We start from the raw sequence: 20,337 nt of genomic DNA, 5'->3' as shown, positions 1-20,337 counted from the left end.
TTTTCTGGAATGTCAACGCATCCAACATTTGCTCAGTTATGTAACCAAAATTGCATCAAACCTTACAACGAACACCGGGACCACTCCGATGAACGCGGCATGTTTTATCATCAATCCACCAGCCAAGAAAAACAACACTTTCGCCAACAAAAGAACCCTACATCTATTCACCTTTATCACATCGGTAGCAAAACTATCGATTCATCTCGCCAGAAGAAACCGAACCAGTAACACACCACCGACCGACCCGCTCGCAATATTTAAAACAAGAATTCGGACAAGGCTTTTCATCGAATTCGAACACTATAAACTGAGACAAGAACTTGATGTATTTATTTCAACGTGGGGCATTAATAACACTATTTGTCGCGTATCAAGCGGAAAACTACACATAGAAATCTAATCCCTTCATGCATTTGAAAGCATAGTATCGCTGATGAACACTGATGTACATAACTTTGTTCTCGCCAAACACGCAAGTCTCATTTAACGTTTTCCATGTCTAACCGTACCGATGTATTTGGATTTTAAATTTATACTTTCATTCGTACTCTGCTGATTTCCTTTGTAAATATTTTATTTAGCACTTCAATGTATCAGGGCAAAGACGAATAAAGTTCAATTGAAAACTACTACTACTACTACTACTACTACTACTACTACTATTACTACTACTACTACTACTACTACTACTACTGCTGCTGCTGCTGCTGCTGCTACTATAAGGTCTCTTTCTGTTAAAACATCCGTATCAAATGCTATAATTAAATCAGTCAACGAATTTAAGGAAGTTAGAAATTGACCAATTCATTACCTTCTAAGTAAACGTCTTCCATAACACAGGAAAGAGCTGTTGATAAAATGGATTGTGGCATTTAAGTTTAAATACTGAGAACGTCGATTCTCAGAAATGTAACCGCAATGTCAATCAGCGTAGTGCAGCTACTTGGAAAATTTATATACAGTACTTCCTATCCTAGCCCTCGGCGTTGAACTACTTCGTGTTAGAGAATACTAAAACACGGTATCGTAAACATCCCCCACCAACAATATTTGCCCAGGTCACGATTTGCCCTACCTTACTAGTCTTTGAGATACGCGACGTGTTTTGCCACGCTATCAGCTGATAACTATAATAGGTGGCTTGATAGAGGTGAACGACACGACATATTTTACAGTTTTTTGAACCTTGGTCTGGACAATATATCACCGGAACCGCATGAGAAGAGCGCCACCAAGGGCTGATCTTTACAGTCTACCTGAACCATGGTCTAATTCACCGTGCCTCTGTTTCGTCACATAAAATTTTGGTATTTTTTTAGACTATCCTGTAAATAGTTTCACATCTTTATTAAAGAGACAGTATCATCAAAAATTAGCAATTAATCCGATTGTTGGTTGACTGCATGAATGACCTCTGGGGGTGAAGGAGTCCTAGAAGGTCTTCCCCTAGTAGATCCGGAGTATTGGGCTCTATTAAAGCAATTTGTAAGCTATTCAAAGCCTTTAAGGTAATATTTCAAGGCTTCAAAAAGCTGGGGTTAATAAAAGTTCCGTGATGTCACATAAACATTGGCTACGCAGTGTCCGTAACATTGGTATAGTGGCATTACGTACTATTGCAGATAGGATAAAATCACCGTATGGAGAGAACTTTAAGTGATTTGATTTGATTTTGATTTGATTTATTTCAGCACAATAAAATAAACATTCAGTATATAGTTATACAGAAAACAGTTACAACAAACAACATAAACGTTATTGTGCTGGGATAACACAGAAAAGTTAAAAACTTATTTCCACTGTGGTCCCACTGTGGTCATACCTACTATGTATAGAAACTGGAATCTGATGAGATGTGGTGATTTGTAGTGTTCATTCCATGTAGTGTCCGAAATAGAAAGTATCCGTATTAGTCCCTTCATACTGAACTGTTTAACAATTTAGATTACCATTACGGAACATTCAACTTTTGCCTCAAAATGCACTATTATATGTGAAGCATTGGGTATTGAGTGTCATCCCTTTTTTCAGTTTGTGTGTGTGTGTGTGTGTGTGTGTGTGTGTTGTTTTTATTTATTCTGTTGTGAGTTGTAAAGTTAACTATGTATCATTTGAGGGCTACTAAATGAAGAATAATTATATATGACCATCCTTGAATAGATTATCTCAAAAGTGACTGTGATCTATGTACACTTCCATGGTACATACATACATACATACATGCATACATGCATACATACATACATACATACATACATACATACATACATACATACATACATGCATACATACATACATACATACATACATACATACATACATACATACATACATACACGCACGCACGCACACACACACACACACACACACACACACACACACATGCATGCCTGCCTGCCTGCCATTCAATTTGACTAAATCATAGTCATTTTAATTTGTTGTTCCTTATATCTAATCCCCATCTAGTTTTATCTAAGACGACAAATAATTGATGTGTTTAACTGTAGATAGTGTAGATATCCGTCTCTAGAATGTAATATAATACACTGTTAATTTATGCGACAGTAGTTCTTTTAACATGAGTTGAAACGGAAATCTCCTAAAAAATAAGTTTTTTTTCAAGTGATGTCGTAATTGTCTTCGATCATCTTGAAATGTACCATGAAGATATTATATGCAGCTCACGACGTCAAAGCATTGGTGTCAGCATGTAGACCTGCGTCTAGATGCAGTACATTTAAATGCTTTATTTCATAATAGAGATTATTAGTTTTATCAAACAGAACAGGTGACTGGTAACTTGATACGGGCTGTAATCCATTTTGAATGCAACATCACTGGAATAATATGCAGATCTAACCCTGATAATTATTTCGATATCAAAGGTAAAGGAGTCACCATGACTACCATTCTACATAATTAAGAACACCTGACTTCAAACCTTTGGAACATGTTGGGCCGAAGTCATTATATTTGGTGCTGACGTAAGCAAAGCCTGACCCATGACCTGGTGATGGATCTGATCCCCGTATATACACATCATGGTTTGTTGTAATCCATTGTTGGATATTACCACTGTATAATTTATACCATTGTTTACTGTTAGAACTGCTGACAAATAGAGTAACGTTGCCATCTTTAGGATATTGACCTTCACGCAGATTCAGCGAAGTATGTTCCTTTAAGCGGGACATGTTCACAAGCACGCCCCCTGTAGTTGAGTTGATGGTGTATGCAACCATGACAGGAGTACAGTGGAGGCCTTCATCCCCATCAGTATAAAAGATATCAAGTACTGCTTTCACGTAACCATCTCGTGTGTTTCCTTGGAAACTGATGCTGACTTCACGTGGGATTTCGTTCGAGTTGGCAAGGATTGCGAGACTGACAACATTACTGTTCACAAAATCATCAACTTCAATCATATTTGGTTTATACTTGTTTGGTCTCGCCAACCAGTATCGTATCATGTGATCAGAACCTTCGAACTGAACAGACCCAATAGATGAATAACGTTTAGGATCACGGGCATTCATACCCAATGAATTGGTTTTCTTTGTCATGTCCAATAGATTATAAGCGACGCCCTGAAACCCCATGCGTTTAGCTAAATCTCCCCCTATTGAAGAGACTTTGAGACCAACACTGTTGTTTGATCTTAATTCTTCCGTAAGGTCAAAAGTAGGAGCATAGACATTCAAGTTCTTAGGGACAATACCCGCCAAGAACAGTCCACCAATCACGTTCGTCGTATCAGGGGTAACACAGCTGGATAAAACTGTAATATCATTGGATGATTGAGTATGGAACTTATTCAATATTTCACAGCGACTATTGAAAACATCTTCGGGATTATTTTCCCCTACCCAGCCATTGATGACAACATCTTTCCTGAACCATTCTTGGTGCTGGGCTATGACGTAATCATCATCTACATATGCCATGATGTTTCGTTTGGATGCAAGGATGTCCTGCACTGTAGGATTGTTGCCTAACGATGAGGGAACGATACCTGAACCAAGATATTTGAAAATAAGATCACTCACTTTTTTCTTTTGCATCTGGGTCATAGGAAGGGTGTTACTTTGTGAATTCCCTGGTATAGCAAAGCTATGAATTTCAAGGATCAATATTTCACCTGGGTTAATTTTGGCGAAATTTGCAATTTCCTGAAGTCCTGGTTCGATTCTGTCACCTGTAAGGCCATGCCACCAGTAGAATTCGAAGTTGCCACCTTTTGTGATTGCTGCAATGCGCATGTCTAGATACCTCATACCCGCCTCCAACTGAGCTGTAAAATTACCCGTCTGGCTGCGCGACCATAGGTGAAGTTCCGGTAATCCTAGATCGTAGAATACATTGAATGATTTATCAACAAGATATCCGTTGTCAGATGTGATGCCAAAAGTTCCACTATCATGTGTCCCAGGAATGATCAAATTAGAGACATTTTTATTTTTTATGATGTTATAAAGTGACGTCATCCATCTTCGTTTGTCAATTGATATGCTAATGTGGTTTTCATGATGGCCTTGTAATGATTTGTCGACAGCTGGTGTGATGTCATTTTGAATCCTGAAAGATAGCAGAAGTTATATCTTAAATGAAGACTGTAAGAGCACAGACCAGACAAGTGGTCAGAAATAGAGTTAAAAATTAAAGCTGCAAACAACGTTTGCAGGTTCCAAGCAGTTTGCCCAGCAGGCAGTGATGTGCTGTATTGAGGTTGGAGTAGTCTTCCTTCTACATGCCAAATTCTAAGGTTATCTATACACTGATTTCAGAGAAGAACATTTTTAAAATGATTTTGAGAAAATCCAATATGGCCACCACTGGATTTCTTAAATCAATGATTGCTCTGAAACTATGCATTGGAATTTTTTCTCGTTTACAAACTTTAAAGTAGTCAAGTAGTTGATTCTATTTGCCAAAATGCAAGTCAATCAGTGCAGTGCTTTTGGAGAAGTTATCATTTTTTAAATTTTCGTAAAATCCAATATGGCCGCCATAGTGGTCAACCCATTGCAATGCATTTAGCAAACTTGAGAGACATCACTTAGATGATGCTATACACTAAAGATAAGACCAAGTAGACTGCTCGTTCTGGAGAAGATGATGATGATAGTGAAATGGGAGATGATAGTTGGGATATGAAACATTCGACACATGACAGCTGATAGAAGTATGAGAGGGAAGGTGTAAAAGAAAGACATGTTTTGAATTGATTTTCACACATCACTTCTGTTGTGAGATCATGAAGATTTTCAAGTTAAATCTTATCTTTCCGATATGTCATTTTTATTCAACTATGAAAATATCATTGCATAAAAATCGGTGATCCACCCCTAAAACACCATGCACCCCCCCCCCCTTGTACTTTCTGTCCAGTCCCCAAAGTAGACACTAGTAAACAAGTAATTTATTACTTCCTGTCCAGACTAGTAAACAAGTAATTGATTAGTTTTGACTTGGCTTGTATCGTACCTTGAGACTTACTAATCCTCTATGAATGTAGTCACATGCTTTTCATTCACCGCTCTGTATCGTTGTTCTAAGGGCTTAGTTTCAGGGACGTCGATTATATCTACACAGTGTACAGCACACGACTAGCATGTGACAGTATTATTTCTCTGTCAGCTAAGTACCAAAGTCCAACAGTATTATTATAACTTTTATAAATACTCCTTGTTACACACTGTTACAACACTTCTGCTAATAGTTTTGGATCAAGTGAGTCGAGAAGTACTGCACAGCAATGTAAAAAGTGATTCATGTGGAAACATATAATTCAGAAAAAAGTAGGCTTCAGACCTATTTACATTAATTTATATTAACACACACATACACGAAAAACAAACAAACAAACAAATAAAAAAATCCACGAAGAAGTCACTTTTTAAAAGGACCATTCACAAACAATAGCACCAACGTCCATGAAAAACAGGAATGATTTGAAATACCATGAAACATTATGGTATTATTATTATTATGATTTGAGAGGTTTAACGTTATACCAGCCTAACATACCAACTCTTTGAGAACAGACACCCACATGTAGACACCCACATGTATATATATATATTACATATCTGCTGAACTTCTTCCTTCAATTTTCTTAGTTCATAAGGTCCATGGAAAAACAACATAACACGATATCTCAAGGCCGAATCGATTTTGGAAAATGTGACAACCGACAGTGAAACAACGATACAAAATAACATGATATATGATACCTTGTCATTTTGAAATATTCACTCACCTTTGATTTATACTGACTGAAAACAGAACTGCCTGGAAAACAAGCAGAGTGACAATAAAAACTCCGTTTGCTGGATCCATGATGACAGCTATGCAGTGTATTTGGATCACATGATCTTTGAACCTTGAACTTTTACGATAGTGTGGTGAACCATAGTCTCTACACCAAGTGGTGGAGGGTCTATGGGTGAACTGATAGTAGATGACAAAACAGTATTGTATCTCTCACATCGGTACAACTATGTATACAAGTGTATCATTCAAATCCAGATATAATCTTAGCGATGATGTTTATATTAAAAAACAAATTTATACAATGTAGTTATAATTCACTCACTCACTCACTCACTCACTCACTCACTCACTCACTCACTCACTCACTCACTCACTCACTCACTCACTCACTCACTCACTCACTCACTCACTCACTCACTCACTCACTCACTCACTTTCTCATTCATTCATTCATTCATTTGTTCATTCATTTATTCGTTCATTCATATATATTTGCATTCATTCATTCATTCATTCATTCATTCATTCATTCATTCATTCATTCATTCATTCATTCATTCATTCATTCATTCATTGACTCAGTCCTTGAATATGTGTTGATGTAACTCTTCGAGACTCATTCTCTCTCTTCCCACTCCGTCCCACCCTCCCTCCTGACTTCACTCGCTCGCCCGCCCGCCACCCGACCCCTCCATCCACCCACCAGCTATTTCACTCAGATCTACGGTCGTGGGGCTGGGTTGTATCTGACTATCTGTGACGTTGTGATTATTTTTAATCCTGCCGTAAAGGGCGTCTATTTTAAAAACAATTTGAGAGAATGACGGAATATATATAAAGGGTCGATCGGGTCATGGGATACATAGAATTAAGTATAAAGGCAGCCACATTATGCATCCAATGATGTTTTAATCTCCTATTTTTAAGCGCTCTCTCGCCACAACTTCTATAGTCTGGATGCTAGCGTGGTCTACCATGAGGTGTAAATCTTAACGATACCGTATAGGGACTAGACTGTGTTAGGTTTCTGTTACAGTAATTCAAATACCATTCAGAGGGAGGGGTTTACCTTAATTTATTGGTCAAAGAAGGGGGTCTTCACCTGTACAAAGCGGATCAAGGGGAGGGGGTTGTCTTATTTTCGACATTGAAATATGTTGAAGGGGTTAGTTTGTTTCGAGAAGGGCTCACCTCACAGAGAGTGGGATCAGTCTATTTCAGAACAACGAAATAGCAAACGGCCCACTCCCGTCGTAGAAACTGATCACTCCCTTAGTTGGGTTGGCAAAATGTCAAAGAAAGTTGTTAACCTAACACAGTGTCAACACTGTGCTTTACGTAGATATAGAGTTACACCTATCACTCAGAACCAGTGCAACACTGGGCTATACATAGTGTCAACTATAGCGTAACACCCATCAGAACCAGTGCAACGTAGTGCACAAATAAACAACCTTTAGTAGAATGATCACGGCTACAAACATTGTGAGACGCCAGTGACGATTATCTTGACTGTTTCATGTGTGTTGCAACATTCACTTGAAATTCAAATGTTGGAAAATTATCTATATACCCAATGTCTGTTCGTCGTCTGAATCAATACACTACACAGGGATTGGGTGTACTTACCACTTTCTCTTCGTTTTGGAGAGGGAGGGTGGGGGGGGGGGTGAGGTTCTCACTGATCCTCAATAATAACCCCAGACCCCATTTGAGACCGATTATAAGCAGAAATTACACCTCCCATTTTAGACTCAGCTTGGGGTCATAATATAGTGATATTGAGGGGAGGGGGACATTTAGAGTGTGAGGGGTGAGTGAGCCGACCCCTTTTACGTTAAGAATTCTTCTTAAGCTGCTTAGTGTCATCTAGACATCAAATATTTGCTGGAGTCATCCTATGTACCGTAGTCACTGAAAATGTATACCCTCATTTGAGACTTAACAGTACGTCCTTACGTAGTTTAAATGTATTCAACTTTAATACATGTAACGACTTTGTAAATGTGGAATTGATGCAATATTGTAGGTTACGGTGTTCGACATGCACTATTAGATACAACGCTTTATAGTATTGAATACACTGGGCAAAGTAATTAGAAAAATTTAATATTCACGTCACATGACAGAGCGCGTTGATTGACCTAAATAAACACATGCTTTATTTATTTGTTATTTACTATGTGTTGTCAAGGCAACGTTGACCATACTGGTGTTATGTCTTTGTACACTGTGTTTTCTATTGTTAACTGAATAAAAATGACAGAAGAAAAGACGTTGTCCCAACTTATTCAAGTAGCTAGAATAAACGTCTCTCCATGGGTTTGCAGTGACGATGAATAATGAAACAAGTTAATGTCATCTCTCCTTTCCAATTACCCTCGCACTTCATCACAATACACCTCACTGTCTGTCTGTCTGTCTGTCTGTCTGTCTGTCTGTCTGTCTGTCTGTCTGTCTGTCTGTCTGTCTGTCTGTCTGTCTGTATGTATGTATGTATGTATGTATGTATGTATGTATGTATGTATGTATGTAAGTGTGTGTGTGTGTGTGTGTGCGTGCGTGCGTGCGTGCGTGCGTGCGTGCATGCATGCATGCATGCATGCATGCATGTATGTATGTATGTATGTATGTATACATGCGCTGTTCAGTAGAGTCAAACTGAATGACACTCTTCTTACTTACAGCGTGGTAATTTTAATCAACCCCTTAGATATCGAATCCCGACCGCAGTGGTAAGAGGCAACTTGTTTAACTATTCGGCCACCGACAACTCTTTTGGTGGGTTCACTACTGAGATAATAGGAAGAAAGGCGAAAACACGAAATGTACTCAATCGAAGCTTTGAGCTGCTGGAATAGCGTAACTGTTGTAGTGTTACCTTTTTAATTGAATGTATCAACTATTTACATCATATAGGAATTAAACAAGACGTGTAATCATAAAGACATGCTACGTTACACAAATATTACAAATTAAACAGTATTGCAAACTGATAAAAAGTTGTGATATACGTCTGTAGTAAATATTTTATATTATTTCTACACTATTATATTATTTCTACACTATTATATTATTTCTACACTATTTCTACACTATTATAATATTTATATACTATTATATCCTATGATATCTACAGCTTAATTACTATGTTTTACAAAAAATGGTCCCCTTAACTTACCCATGTTTTTAAGGTGCTGTTATCCTGCTGATCACAATGGTGTAATTTCTATAATTAATTGCCTATCGACATGTAAATTTGATCAATGTCCAAATATATTGTACTATTGTATCTATAATGATGTCATCAGTACTAGGCTAGGTAACTGTTTGGAAAATGACAAATTGATTTGACACTATGTAATGAATTGTTTGAAACATTGTAAATGGTTTGAAAAACAAGCTATTTTTTACATAAATGTAAATGGAGGATTAATGTTTTCATAAATCGTAAGTTACACTTTTTATTGATAAACTGTACTGCACACCAAAACCCCCTGCCCACCCTCTTCCAGTTCGTAAATAGTATCAGAACTCAGAACATATATGTGTAAATTATATATAATTATGTAACTTGGTATTCAAACAACAACATCATCTCTACTAACGATGGCTACTGCTAGTGTATGTCACATAAGATGAAGATATCATAGGATATAATAGCATATAAATATTATAATAGTGTAGAAATAGTGTAGAAATAATATAATAGTGTAGAAATAATATAATAGTGTAGAAATAATATAATAGTATAGAAATAATATACATCAATATAACAGTACATTGTAAATTGCACATGCGTCGGAATGCTGAATTACACTGGTATAATACGAGTGCATTCATGATGTTTCTATCAGCTGATAGTAACTAGAATGCATAATGACAATTTTCGCTAATTAATGACCCCCGTCATCATCGTCACCATGATAACCACCACTGCCATCATGATCGTCACGATTGTCATCGTCGGCCACACTATCCCGCCATAACCATCGGAGTTTGAGTTCCCAAGTGATGTATATTCCCCATAGGATGAGACCAACAACCAAGGTTATGATGGTCAGACGTTTAGCCCACAGTGAAGCGTGGTGTGCGGCAGCTATGTCACCTCGCCAAATGCAATGGCGTACCTATGAATAAATTACAAACACAAATAGAATTAAGTAGTAGAAATTATCCAGAAAAAGCTAAATAGTCATAAATAATTGTAGAATAAAATGTGAAAGAATATTCTTTGTCAAAGATTGTCACTTTGTATATTTTCACAATCAATATAAATCAAAATAAACTTGTGCGAATCGCAGCAAATGAAAATGCATTTCTATTCAAAAAGTCCTGAATCTACGAAAGACGAGAAGGGACTTTGGACTTCAAACGATGCTCTCAATGTAAAATGTAATATTCTATTAGTTTATGTTGCTTGCAAAATATATCGAACATGTACATGTACTCCACTCCCTGTCACTCGTGGATATGTAGTGTTACCATCTTTTGTCACAGGGCACAGTAGAAGAATGTGCGCGAATGTACACATATTTGTGACTATTTTATGTTCAATAATGATGAGTATGAGTATGAGTACACATAGGGTGATGATTGCTAAGTCTATATGAGTACACATAGGGTGATGATTGCTAAGTCTGTATGAGTACACATAGGGTGATGATTGCTAAGTCTGTATGAGTACACATAGGGTGATGATTGCTAAGTCTATATGAGTACACATAGGGTGATGATTGCTAAGTCTGTATGAGTACACATAGGGTGATGATTGCTAAGTCTGTATGAGTACACATAGGGTGATGATTGCTAAGTCTATGAGTACACATAGGGTGATGATTGCTAAGTCTATGAGTACACATAGGGTGATGATTGTTAAGTCTGTATGAGTACACATAGGGTGATGATTGCTAAGTCTATATGAGTACACATAGGGTGATGATTGCTAAGTCTGTATGAGTACACATAGGGTGATGATTGCTAAGTCTCTAGGAGTACACATAGGGTGATGATTGCTAAGTCTGTATGAGTACACATAGGGTGATGATTGCTAAGTCTCTAGGAGTACACATAGGGTGATGATTGCTAAGTCTCTAGGAGTACACATAGCTATAGGGTGATGATTGCTAAGTCTGTATGAGTACACATAGGGTGATGATGGCTAAGTCTCTAGGAGTACATATAGGGTGATGATTGCTAAGTCTATGAGTACACATAGGGTGATGATTGCTAAGTCTATATGAGTACACATAGGGTGATGATTGCTAAGTCTGTATGAGTACACATAGGGTGATGATTGCTAAGTCTCTAGGAGTACACATAGGGTGATGATTGCTAAGTCTGTATGAGTACACATAGGGTGATGATTGCTAAGTCTATATGAGTACACATAGGGTGATGATTGCTAAGTCTGTATGAGTACACATAGGGTGATGATTGCTAAGTCTATATGAGTACACATAGGGTGATGATTGCTAAGTCTATGAGTGCACATAGGGTGATGATTGCTAAGTCTATATGAGTACACATAGGGTGATGATTGCTAAGTCTGTATGAGTACACATAGGGTGATGATTGCTAAGTCTGTATGAGTACACATAGGGTGATGATTGCTAAGTCTGTATGAGTACACATAGGGTGATGATTGCTAAGTCTGTATGAGTACACATAGGGTGATGATTGCTAAGTCTATGAGTACACATAGGGTGATGATTGCTAAGTCTATGAGTACACATAGGGTGATGATTGCTAAGTCTGTATGAGTACACATAGGGTGATGATTGCTAAGTCTATAAGTACACATAGGGTGATGATTGCTAAGTCTATATGAGTACACATAGGGTGATGATTTCTAAGTCTATGAGTACACATAGAGTGATGATTGCTAAGTCTCTAGGAGTACACATAGCGTGATAACTGCTCAGCCAAACTTCGATCCCCTATATATAACATTCGCCATCTAGCTACTAAGAAGGAAGAGACGGCGAATGTGTACATTTACAAGGGGGACTTTCTTTTGTCACTAAAGTAAATATTGTGAGTATTAGATAAAGGTTGGTAGTACGTGTTTAATTAACATGCATTGCAAAAATTGCCTTGGTTAAATTTCGAGTGTGTTTGAAACAGTTGAAACAAATTATATACTAAGTTAAACTTATGTACCGAATCTTCTTTGTTATGCACCAAACGTATATGAAAATAAATCAGTGAAATAACACAGGAAAAATTTGATTTAAACGAAAGGCTAGAATAGTCTTGCTTAATGGCAGCAATATCAGCAGCAACAATTATAGCAGTATAGAGATTACGGATTTTTAGACTTACATTACGTGATTTGATGACTGCAAACAATCCAACAGGCCAGAAACAGAAGACGGCGGTACACAGAGCGAACCCTAAGTAATCCCGAGGTAAATCAGAATGATGCACAATTGATCGTGGACCAAGAATTGGTGGAGGCATGGACACCTATAAAATAAAAAAATATCAATAAAGATTGTTTTCATAAATATGGTATATTTGCATTTATATACAATGTCAAAAAAAGGAGATTAGACTGTTCGTAATTTCATCAACAAATCTTTCTAATAAACCTATTGCAGAAAATCCCCCAAATGACTGAACACACTTCAAATGAATTAGAACTTTACAACTTTTCAAATTTGATGAGTAAAATAAAATATTTCAGTCGGTCAGTTTTACACTTAGTCCCTTTTTGTGTGCTGTTATTTTCTTTACTTTATTGCAATTTTTTAAACTTCAGTCTGTACAACGCGCTGAGACGCATGTGTAGCGCGAAATAAATAATAATAATAATAATAAAAATAATAATAATAATAAGTGCTACATTATCTTATCTAAGTTCATAGAAGTAATCAATAAAAGTGTGTTAAAGCAGATATAAGCATGTCTGAACTTTTTCCTTAAGTTTTTGAAAGAATTTCATTATAAACTGAGTTGTCGCACAACCTAAAACCCTGATATTTCTGAGGGGATTATTACGTTATATACGTACTTACCTCTGTGTCAGGGAACACATACGGGGGAGGTAGTCCGTCCTTGTGGGGTGAAACTCTGTTCTCTGAAAATTATACATAATGAAATGTGTCATTTTTAAACATTTATACGGGACACGTTTTTTGCCACAGTTTGCCAAATTTACAGAGATTACCTGATAAATAAATATTTTCTCTTCTCTCATCAACATTATTTTTGAAAGTAAATTACGAATATTCATTCACGGTGCGATTATGCGTGAGTTAATTAAAGCAGGGACAGTAAGCCCGTCAAAATCTGTCTGTCTGTCTGTCTGTCTGTCTGTCTGTCTGTCTCCCCCCCTCTCTCTCTCTCTCTCTCTCTCTCTCTCTCTCTCTCTCTCTCTCTCTCTCTCTCTCTCTCTCTCTCTCTCTCTCTCTCTCTCTCTCTCTCTCTCTTTCTCAATGGTAGTTATGGTCAAAGTTCACATTTGGAAATGTACGATAGAAAATGAGAACTAAATTTGATATACCATAGGCTTTTGTTCGGCGTCATCTCTATTTTGCACTAACCGTGAGTGTTATTTCAATAATGATATTTATATAAATTTAGAACTTAGTCTACGTATGCCATCAGTTTCCCATAGTGCACTGCATCTTGCAAGTCTGAAAAGTGTCCAATATTTCGTCTTACCATATACATGCTCACAAACACATCTTTGTTGTAATATGCTCTGTCAAAACAGTTTTAGCCATAGACAGTCACTGTCTATGGTTTAGCCCACCTACCGTTCATTTTGTCACGTTAGCTTCCAAACGAAAACGAAGACGTCTTTTGTAAAAACACACTTTCTTATTGTTGGAACAGTCGTTAATCGTAGCTGACGCACGGTTTCAGTACAAAGTCAAGCTAATTTATTCATAACAATATAGTGACGTATTTAGGCCATATAAGGAGAGCGGGCCAGTCACGTGATCGGTTCTTTGTTTTCTTTCATGTCTACAATATGTACAATATAATATTATAGACGTATTGGTGATTATCTGTCAAATTTAATACATTACTTGTCACGTGACGAATTGAATGAAAGACGTCCCTAAAATTAGACCGATTATGTCATACTCGTCGGGAAAGGGGTGCTGTGTCGATTGAAAAAATGCAGACTTTGACAGTGCAACAGCTAGTAAATGAGGTCATAAATTTATTGATTGGCTTCCAGAGTAATTTACCATCTTCTGCTTCCTTTAATTGAACAGATGGAGTCTTTGTTCATTAGCACTGAACCATATCAGGAACTAATCCACGTCTATTTAATAATGCATGGTGTAAGTCTGGATATTCAATGTTATTCATTTTGCGTCCATATACACACTACATATATTCATTAAATCAATCAATCAATCAATCAATCAATCAATCAATCAATCAATCAATCAATCAATCAATCAAATCAATCAATCAATCAATCAATCAATCAATCAATCAATCAATCAATCAATCAATCAATCAATCAATCAATCAATCAACCAACCAACCAACCAACCAACCAACCAACCAACCAACCAACCAACCAACCAACTGACCGACCAACCAACCAGTCAATCAATCATTATTCAAGGAAATTTAGACTTCGGAAGAGATAAATCAAGTCATGTATCCAATTGACTGACTTTACATCAATTTTATAACCATACAGGGAAAGTGTATCTCCCTCTGTCTGCCCGTCTGTCTGTCTGTCTGTCTGCTAAATGCTAAAATGCTATAATTTATACCGAAAGACTCATTCGAATTGCCAAGTTTGTTGAGGTGTTTAAAACTGTAAACAGAGCCTGTATTTACGACTCTGACAATAATATACAAGACTTTTGATTTAGAAAACATTTTATTTATTTGCAATAGATGTAGTCACACACTTATACAATAGATGTAGTCACACACTTATACAATGAAAACAAAGTGTATAACCAAAGAAAAGAGTCTAATTTGTTCACGTACTTTTCGTTTCTTGAACAACAAAACATAAACTCCAAAAACTCATCAGTTTGTTCCTTGTAAATGTATAATCATTTTTGATTGTAAATATAGTATAATGATTATTGAGGTGAACTGAAAAGTAAAAACTAGTAAGTGTTGTATATAATGTGAACCGATTACAAAAATGAACACAAAGCAAAGTGTGAATGAATTTATAAGTGATTTGCTAGGGTTTCATTGGACAACGGTATTGCGAATGCCACCGCACGTGCGGGAGTCGCGCCGGTCCGTGTTTAGTGCCAGTCGTCATCATCATCATCATCATCATGATGACGTCCATGATGATGTCCCTCACGGTGATCACCTCCAAAACTCTTATCACACCATAACCATCGCAGCTTCCAGGCAATGATTAGTCCCCAGCAGATGAGACCAAGAACCAGACTTATGATGGACAGACGTTTGGCCCACAATGAAGAGTGGTGTGAGGCAGACATGTCACCTCTCCATACATCACGGTGTACCTAAAATAGATCACAAAACATGCATTAGGAAAAATAACAAAAAAGCAACAGCAGCAACAACAACAACAACAACAACAACAGCAACAACAACAACAACAACAACCACCACCACCAGTAAGTACATACATACATACATACATACATACATACATACATACATACATATACGAACTGTAACAGTGCTTGTTTGTTACTTATATATAGTCATTATCACCATGGTTACCCTGAAGCAAAGTTTTGGCGATCAATTTATGCTCAGATTCATATTAGCCGTAAGCTTATAGTCCAGTAATTTCGCACGTGTTTAAGATTACCCCAATCTGATTAAAATCCGGCTAAAAAATGTAAACATGTACCAAGAAGTTCAATTCAGGCAAAATAACGAAGGTAAAATAGCAATGAACGATTAGCCGACATCTACATCGGATTTTAATCAGATTGAGATTACCCTCAAATATGACAAATAAATTGTTTGAAGACTACAAGGGACCCTGTTTTCCTTTTATCTTGCACGGGAACCATGACAACATGGGATGATTCACGACGAAACAACAACAACAACAACAACAACAACAACAACAACAACAACAACAACAACACAAATAATAAAGGTTGTAACACTTACATTACGTGACTTGATGACAGCTACCAATCCAACTGGCCAGAAACAGAAGATGGCGGTAAAGAGAGAGAATCCCAAGTAATCCCGAGGTACATCACGTGGACTCACAATAGATCGTGGACCAACGATGGCAGGGGGCATAGACACCTGTTGTCAAAAAAAGTTAAACTGATAAATTTGTCATAGATTAAGGAGACTTTTCAACTTTTATGATAAAAAGTACACTAGTATGTTGAGTCGCTTCCCACTGACAGCTGAGCTTTAAGTTCATATGTGTTACAAACTGAGGTCTACATACTGGTTTGTATGTTGAGTCGCTTCCCACTGACAGCTGAGCTTTAAGTTCATATGTGTTACAAACTGAGGTCTACATACTGGTTTGTATAGCTCAAATGCATTTTGTTCATTTGACATTACTTCTAAATAATAACATAATTGGTTTCAAAACATCTATGTTCTGTAGCAAGCATTCTCATTTCCGGAAAGAATTCTCCTTGTCCACCGTACCCCTAAAGTAACCGTGTTTGTACATTTTATTTTGTATTGGAAAAGTTTGGTTGTTGATTTGTCCTTTTGATCACAGGGTGATTAAGGTATTTGATATCTGTATAACATTTAATCGAATAAACATGATTGTCAACAGAAGTGCTACACATTTAGTTATTAAAGCATTCAGTCATTTGCTTAGCCAAGTTAATAACGTCTTACATATATGAACTTACCATTGTATCATTCACAACATACGGGGGTGGTAGTCCATCCTTTTCTGGCTTCTTTTCGGGCGAAACTTTGTTCTCTGAAAGATATATATATATTAAAGATTTTTTAATATTTGCGAAGAATATGAAAAATGAAACGAATCATAAAATATTGATCCTGGTAAAATTTCCTCAATGTCATAAAATTGAAACAACTGGTGTTTTCGGGAATACACCCTTCAAAGTGTCAAGTCCTCGCAGTAATAAAAATCACAGTGTAGGATTAATATTAAGTGAAATTAGATACATGTTCTGTGTATTTGATGGTGAAATTTGGAAAACAATGTCAACCATGTTAGAAATTATGGTACTTAAATACAATATTATCAATAAGCCAATTTATTGACGTAGTTTTTCATCATTTACGTCAATTTCTCTGGGTGTGGTCGTGGTGCTATGGCCAATAGACCATTTAAAGATGGATGGATATGTTTTCTCCAACGGAGTTACATCTAAATTTCATTGAGATGCGAGTTTTTGTACAAGATAACATATTTGTAATGCTGTATTTGGATTGCATAATTGGTTAACGTATTGATCGTATAAAATGGTATAAAATGGTATTTATAGACAACTTTATTTTGTGTAGAGACCCAGTAAATATGAAAAATAAAGAAAGTTTTAGAAATTCTTTAAGTGAATAACAAACTCAAAACATTCGGAAAATATGAGTCTTAAAAGTCTCCCAAGGAAGTGGTGCATGTCTAGGTTGTGAGTGGACCTGTAGTTAAATAGCATATTTCAAGTAGTCATTTAATACCCATATCAAGTAGCCATTTAATACTCTGCAGCCCAGTTTGTAACAATGGCTAAGTATAAGAAGCTTTAGAAGGGACATTTTGATTTATTCCAAGGCTTTCTTGTATCTTTAAGAAAAAAAATAGGGATCAGCTCGATTCAAATGAATGTGTTCGTGAGTGCTACGTATAAAAACCCTTAGTAGTTTTCACCTGTCTGCCAGACACAATACAGAAAGTATTCGGTGTGGTTGAATAGATGTCGTGCAAGAGGTATTGTTGAGAAAACAGTCAGTGCCTGGTGCCAGGTTCTACTGACGTCATGGATTTATTGTCCTGATTTGACCTCCAGGATGACCCTATTTACTTAGTTTATTTGCATATAAATTTGCCAACGTCTCGTGCATGAGTTTGCAGAATTTAATGGTGTACAATATGTGTTCTATTCCCATAGATATGATATACTTAGAAGCCAATTACCATTCCATTTTGTACATTGTAACAAGCACTATAATAAGCATTACATCTGATTTATTATTACTTGTACATAAATATTGATATATTAGTTTCAGAAATGTGCAGTGGTCTTTAAATAATGTCTAACCACCAATGTTTTAAAGATGAACATTAAACAATGATTTCATATGTACACTCAGTGGATGACAACACAGGTCATACATAATTGAATCTAGATAGAGATATACATTTGTATACACCAATCCCAGCAGTAAGTAGGAGTGTAATAGAGCAATGTTAACGTTAGAAATGAGCGAAGTTCGAAAGTTAAAACTAAGTTACTAACTGAGACGATGAATACATGTACATGTACCATTGACTAGACGTTTTGTTCATGTCCAACGTCGTGTCTAGTCGTGTATTTTGACGGACGTTGTGAGACCCAGTTACCGCGAGTGTTGCTTGAATGTCTTATAAATAAGAACTGCGTATGACAACACGCTTTTCACCGCACAACTCTAAAAACAGCCTAATATTTCGTCTTGCTATAAACATATTCCCCATAGCCATCATTATTGAGTATTTCCCAAGAAAGTGTTACTTACCTGTCCCAGTTCTACCCGTCATCTCGTCAAGTTTACGTTGATTTCTCTTGGAGGTTTCAAAAGTGAATCGACTGTCTTGAAGTCGAAGACGTCGTCTGTGTGGCGGCCCGGGTACCAAGTGGGGCCAAATATTTACAACAATATAATGACGTTACAAGGCCATATAAGGAACGCTAGTCATGTGACTAATTCTTTGATTTCTTTCATACATGTTTAAAGGTGACCATATGTAAAGAGTACAGGTAGAACTCATTGGTCAGAGAACAAAGGGAATACAAGAGGTATCTAAATTTAGATATACACGTCATTTACAGACTGTAGTACTAGTGGGCGTGGAAGAATTCAATTGAAATGCTGTTCTTAACAATACACAGGAGTATATTATGGTACACGAATAAACCACCATAACAACAATCACCACCAAATCGTTGTCACCACCACCACCACCACCACCACCACCACCACCACCACCACCATCATCATCATCCAAGGTCATCTAGACCTTGTTTTCCACCCTCCTTAAAATTTACGTACATCGACACAAAATTTATGTGCATTTCTATCGTATGTTTATTACCTTTACTCTGATCTTAGCAGCTATTTCTGATCACATAAGTTTAGAAGATATGTCCGGAGTCAACATTGTTACATGTGTACTAGTGATTAATGCATATCGGTGGCAGCGTATATACCAGTGGTATATGATCAGCTGTACAATATCAAAGATATTCTTGCATACACGTAATACATGCAAATGAGCGCTCGTGATCAGTCCATGGAGTGCACATGGTAACCCCACGTTAAGTGCCAGTGTGGGTATGCGGGGATATTTGCACTCAAGCTTAGTGTGTTCTCTGTTGCACTTTCACCCTTTAAACACGTGACGTGGTAATACTGCCACAGAGAACATTGCGAACAGTAAAACTAATAGTACAAGTACGCCGCACTGCCACTCACCAGGCGGCCCGAGGTTAGTCATATTCTTGACTAATGCGGATCATTATTATATATGTTTAAGTTCAAGTCTTAAGGCCTAACAACATACACCGGGCCAAGTATGTAACTCAATAAATGGCAAAATATTAATAAATGTGTAAAATCTTTGTACGTACAATAACAAACTTTTTACACATTTTTATACCTTTTTTGAGTTACAAATACAGACTTTGCCAAATCGATGTTGTTTCACGTGTATATTTCAAGTAGGAAGCCTTGATTGAATTATTTATCAAAAAACTCCTAATGGCCACTTTAACCTATCTTTTGGCATATATTAAACTGCCACTGACCTGTAGTCAGTCTTTCAGTACACTATTTTTCAGTCAGTTTCAGTCGTGTAGTTGCCAAGGTGTTTAGTCGAAGTCAAAATATGACTTTGTGTACTATTTTGTATATTTTTATCATCAAGTT

The 20,337-nt window shown here is 36.9% G+C and overlaps 3 protein-coding genes across 3 annotated transcripts; all 3 read right to left on the bottom strand.

The window, feature by feature from the left end:
• Positions 1-2,530: 2,530 nt before the first annotated feature.
• LOC144448481 (uncharacterized) lies at positions 2,531-6,358 on the bottom strand. The gene is made up of 2 exons (XM_078138745.1): positions 6,263-6,358; positions 2,531-4,578 (listed from the first exon to the last, which is right to left on the bottom strand). Exons 1-2 carry the CDS (start codon positions 6,340-6,342, stop codon positions 2,907-2,909), a joined length of 1,752 nt encoding a protein of 583 aa, XP_077994871.1. The 5' UTR covers positions 6,343-6,358; the 3' UTR covers positions 2,531-2,906.
• A 3,586-nt stretch (positions 6,359-9,944) lies between these two features.
• On the bottom strand, positions 9,945-14,161 carry LOC144447917 (proline-rich transmembrane protein 1-like). The gene is made up of 4 exons (XM_078138014.1): positions 14,040-14,161; positions 13,296-13,357; positions 12,601-12,744; positions 9,945-10,406 (listed from the first exon to the last, which is right to left on the bottom strand). The coding sequence occupies exons 1-4, from the start codon at positions 14,044-14,046 to the stop codon at positions 10,173-10,175; spliced, it is 447 nt and encodes a 148-aa protein (XP_077994140.1). The 5' UTR covers positions 14,047-14,161; the 3' UTR covers positions 9,945-10,172.
• Positions 14,162-15,114: 953 nt separating this feature from the next.
• On the bottom strand, positions 15,115-19,049 carry LOC144448367 (proline-rich transmembrane protein 1-like). The gene is made up of 4 exons (XM_078138586.1): positions 18,928-19,049; positions 17,094-17,167; positions 16,375-16,518; positions 15,115-15,749 (listed from the first exon to the last, which is right to left on the bottom strand). The coding sequence occupies exons 1-4, from the start codon at positions 18,947-18,949 to the stop codon at positions 15,519-15,521; spliced, it is 471 nt and encodes a 156-aa protein (XP_077994712.1). The 5' UTR covers positions 18,950-19,049; the 3' UTR covers positions 15,115-15,518.
• Between the last annotated feature and the right edge of the window lie 1,288 nt (positions 19,050-20,337).

The sequence above is a fragment of the Glandiceps talaboti genome, chromosome 17 (genome assembly GCF_964340395.1).
Source record: "Glandiceps talaboti chromosome 17, keGlaTala1.1, whole genome shotgun sequence".
Lineage (NCBI taxonomy): Eukaryota > Metazoa > Hemichordata > Enteropneusta > Spengelidae > Glandiceps > Glandiceps talaboti.
Note: the sequence above shows the minus strand (reverse complement) of the source record. Positions and strands in the feature narration are given on the sequence as shown.

Excerpts from the sequence above, each read along its gene's own strand:
- LOC144447917 (XM_078138014.1), bottom strand. Across the intron at positions 12,745-13,295 it reads ATGTGTTCCCTGACACAGAG|GTGTCCATGCCTCCACCAAT; the intron begins GTAAGTACGTAT and ends TTTATTTTATAG. Across the intron at positions 10,407-12,600 it reads CAGTCATCAAATCACGTAAT|GTACGCCATTGCATTTGGCG; the intron begins GTAAGTCTAAAA and ends ATTTATTCATAG.
- LOC144448481 (XM_078138745.1), bottom strand. The coding sequence starts at position 6,342 with ATGGATCCAGCAAACGGAGTTTTTATTGTCACTCTGCTTGTTTTCCAG. Across the intron at positions 4,579-6,262 it reads TCAGTCAGTATAAATCAAAG|GATTCAAAATGACATCACAC; the intron begins GTGAGTGAATAT and ends GCTATCTTTCAG.
- LOC144448367 (XM_078138586.1), bottom strand. The coding sequence starts at position 18,949 with ATGACGGGTAGAACTGGGACAG. Across the intron at positions 16,519-17,093 it reads ATGTTGTGAATGATACAATG|GTGTCTATGCCCCCTGCCAT; the intron begins GTAAGTTCATAT and ends TTTTGACAACAG. Across the intron at positions 15,750-16,374 it reads CTGTCATCAAGTCACGTAAT|GTACACCGTGATGTATGGAG; the intron begins GTAAGTGTTACA and ends GATCTATTTTAG.